Source organism: Glycine soja, chromosome 18 (genome assembly GCF_004193775.1).
Source record: "Glycine soja cultivar W05 chromosome 18, ASM419377v2, whole genome shotgun sequence".
NCBI lineage: Eukaryota > Viridiplantae > Streptophyta > Magnoliopsida > Fabales > Fabaceae > Glycine > Glycine soja.
The window spans coordinates 41119606-41123130 of record NC_041019.1 but is presented as its reverse complement, the minus strand read 5'-3'; the positions used below and the strand labels follow the sequence as shown (position 1 = coordinate 41123130).

General features: G+C 36.9%; 1 protein-coding gene across 1 annotated transcript; it reads right to left on the bottom strand.

Annotated features, from left to right (window-relative positions):
* Nucleotides 1-334: 334 nt before the first annotated feature.
* Nucleotides 335-2637, bottom strand: LOC114397249. Its single transcript, XM_028359341.1, has 2 exons — nucleotides 1885-2637; nucleotides 335-418 (listed from the first exon to the last, which is right to left on the bottom strand). Exons 1-2 carry the CDS (start codon nucleotides 2635-2637, stop codon nucleotides 335-337), a joined length of 837 nt encoding a protein of 278 aa, XP_028215142.1.
* Between the last annotated feature and the right edge of the window lie 888 nt (nucleotides 2638-3525).

Here is a 3525-nt window from a genome sequence, read left to right as displayed (position 1 = left end):
GTTCGGCAGAGTGATCCCGATTACCAATATGTTGTTGCCGTGAACGGCATGGGAGATCCTACTAGGACAAACATTGGTGGGCAAAGTTTGACAAATGAAACCAGTCCATTTGGGACAGAAATGAATTTGGCTCCAGTTTTTTCGTAAATTCCAAATGCTTCTTCTCTGTTCGAGATCAGGGATGGTATTAATGCAACAGGTTATATACAATTGCTCGGTAACAACTGATGCTAGGGAAGTATTGAGAGCAATGCATCATTTGCTACTGCTCAGCTACATCCTGAGTACTCCAATATAAGAACTGCGGATTGCATAAACCCTCAATAAGTGGCTGCTACATTGTCAAGCGACTCCCATCCTTATCAGCATGGGGATGTCGGTCGGCCCGAAAAGCTCCATAGGCATTTGGACTAAAATCCTGGCAATGAATTAGTGACTCCCTTACATGTTAATCCAAGTGATGGTTACAGTGGTGAAATTTTTGGTGGAAGGTCCATGCAAAAGGAAAGAAGAGCCTACTCTGAAAATCCTCATTCAAGCTTGGGTGATCTAATCTATCAACAGGGTGACCTAGGGGTGATTACTAGGAAAGACAAACATAGGATTTATCAGGATGCACAGCAAAGGCAACGAAACCCAAGCCCTTATGTTCCACAAACCATTTCAAAAGTCAGAATCGGTAGCCAAAGATGGTGTCAAATGATCCAATGACTCAGGGTCTTTTATGGAGTAGCCTCTGCATTATCGACAGTGTGAGGAGGGTGGCAGCAGAAAGCCCATCACTTATCAATGGTATGGTCCAACTTGTTGTAGTGATTGCACATATCATCATGAGCGACACTCTAGGATAAAAGTGCACAGGATCAACAGGTGGAGGCATATCAAACATAGGCTGTTCAACTTGGGGACAGTGGGTGACTCCAAAATTTGATCTTGGTAGAATATTCCAAAGGTAAACTAAAGAGAGCCAACAACATGAAAGTGCTATGCTACTCAAATTCCTAGGCCGATGTCTATATAGGGGAAAATATTCTTTGAAATCATAGGGAACCCATCAAATTTCTCCAAATAAGCAAACACGGGGCTTTCAAACTTTTGAGGGGCAATGACACATTGACACTTGTGATGTAGGGGAAACCCATAGATATTGAATGCTATTGGCATGAAGAACCTTGGCCTGCTCCCAAATTCAGTCTCAACTTTAGTGTCGTGAGCATGAAAAATCTGCTTCAAGATGAGATGAATCTTGGATTTGTCGATGCTACATAGTTGGGTGCCAATCTTAGTCGACCTAGAGTGCATGGCAAGAAAGACAAAGTCAGCTTAGGTAGTGAGGTAGGTCATATAGTCCAGGGTTTTCCAACCAACCATAGTCAGTGATGCTTTTAGGTCAAATTTACTGACTAAAAACTTATTTAACGCTTAAAAAAAATACTTCGGAATCAACTTGATGATACTGACCGAGAACCAACAGTAGTGTATTGATGATGTCCTTTCCATAATCAACCAATTTGGGGTTAATTACTTGATAAATTGCAATCCGTGCTGCTTTATTACGTAATAATAAAATGTTTTTCAAAGTCATGTCAAGAACATCAAGGAGATACGGAACACAACAAACATAACATAACAGAACTTTCTTGTTATTGAGGAGTAATCTTACAACTCAAAATAGAAACAGTAGAAACTTCTTAGGTGAAAATGAATAGATACTTTATACATAAAAATGAATAAACCAGGTAATTAAATGAAACTCTTGAAGAGGGGTAATGTCCATGCTGCTCATAATGACCTTTATTGGCGTAGCTTTCTTGACTTGTGGTGAGAAGCTATTTTGAATCAGCACATAAAAATATTGCTCCTTTTTGTGAGATAATTACTCACTTGACTTCTTTCATTTGGACACACATGTAATTCCCTCTTGCAAATCTTGTTCTTCTCTTCTGCCTCACGCATCCACTTCTCCTTCATAGTTTTCCAATTGACCTCAAAACCCTCGGTGATCCTTGTTGCAGTTCTGTGAACCTCACTCCTTGGAGGGTATTGCAATGCATAAGACAACACAAGCCTCACATCATCAACAAACTCATAAGCTTCTGAGTAATCCGAATTCTTCAACTTTGCCTCAATATCCTCCAAACCCTTTGGCTTTTTCATGGCTTCAGACTTATCAAGAACGTAAAAAATCTTAGGATGAAGAACATCCTTCTGTAAAGCCCATGCATCTCTTCCTACCATCAAACGCTTCAACATCGCCCAGCATTGCATCTTCTTCCAACGGTCCATCGTCATTACGTGCTCCACCTTTCGCTTCTTCTTCTCTCTGTTCTTGCACTCCACACGCACAGTATCCTGCTTCTTTTTCTTCGACTCACATACTTCGGACGGGTTTTTAGTGTTAACCCATGTTGCCATTTCGGTTCTTGAAATTCTTGAATCAGTGACACAAGATTCTGATGGGTTTTCGGTGTTAACCCACATTGTCATCGCATAATAACCCTTCTTATTCTTCAGCTCACACACTTTGGAAACTATTGAATCTTTTGGAGTGTTGGTACCACAAAAATAAGAAACTTTAGAACCTGGAGGGAAGATCTTTATAACGAGTTTTCTCCGAGGATGTTCTGCTTTTGCCATTGTTTGGTGGCCTACTATAATTGTTGTGAAATATGAAAAACTGAGATGAATGAACCCCCAATGGAATTAAAGCTGAACTCAAGGTTGTGCGCGCGAGACAGAGGAAATATGGCGGGTGGTAAAACAAAGATGTGAGTGGGATATTTATAGGATAAAAAGTAGTTAAAATAATAAGCAGCAGTCTAGCCTTATTAATAATAATAATAATAATAATAATAATAATAATAATAATGACCACTACAAGATAAAAGAGCGGGCAATCTTTAACGGTTATAATCTAATAATGACAATTGACAACTTTAATAGATTTTATTTTGTATATATATTACACTTTTCTTAAATAAGTAAAAAATGTATAAACATGCTGCATGCTATTTGACATAATAGATATTGTGTAATTCTGATATGTGTATTCATGTAAATATATAAAGTGAGTCTGACTCGGGTTGCTTCCTTAGAATTTATATATTAATTTATTTTAATTGAATAAAATTATTAAAGGTTGCTTTTAATAGTTAATGGATGGAGATTTTTATGGCCAACACAAAGTTTATTTATGTAAAATATACTCTTCAAATTTCAACTCAGACATAAAATACTATTTTTTTTAAAATCCTCCATTAATTTTTTGATTTTATTGTTTCACGAATTTTCTCATAAAAAAATTCTCACATATTTTTGTTTAATTTAAATTATGTTTATTACCTGTTAACTTGTTTTGAAATTGTTTATTTGAACAAATTACGTTTGTATCTCCCGATTTTTTTTTTCTTTCTAAAATTACATATAATACCACCTTCTTTTTCTATCAGTGCACTAATCCCTCTATCTCTCCGAAGTAGTTACTTATGAGTTTGAAAATATTACATGAACACCTTCTTATATGTT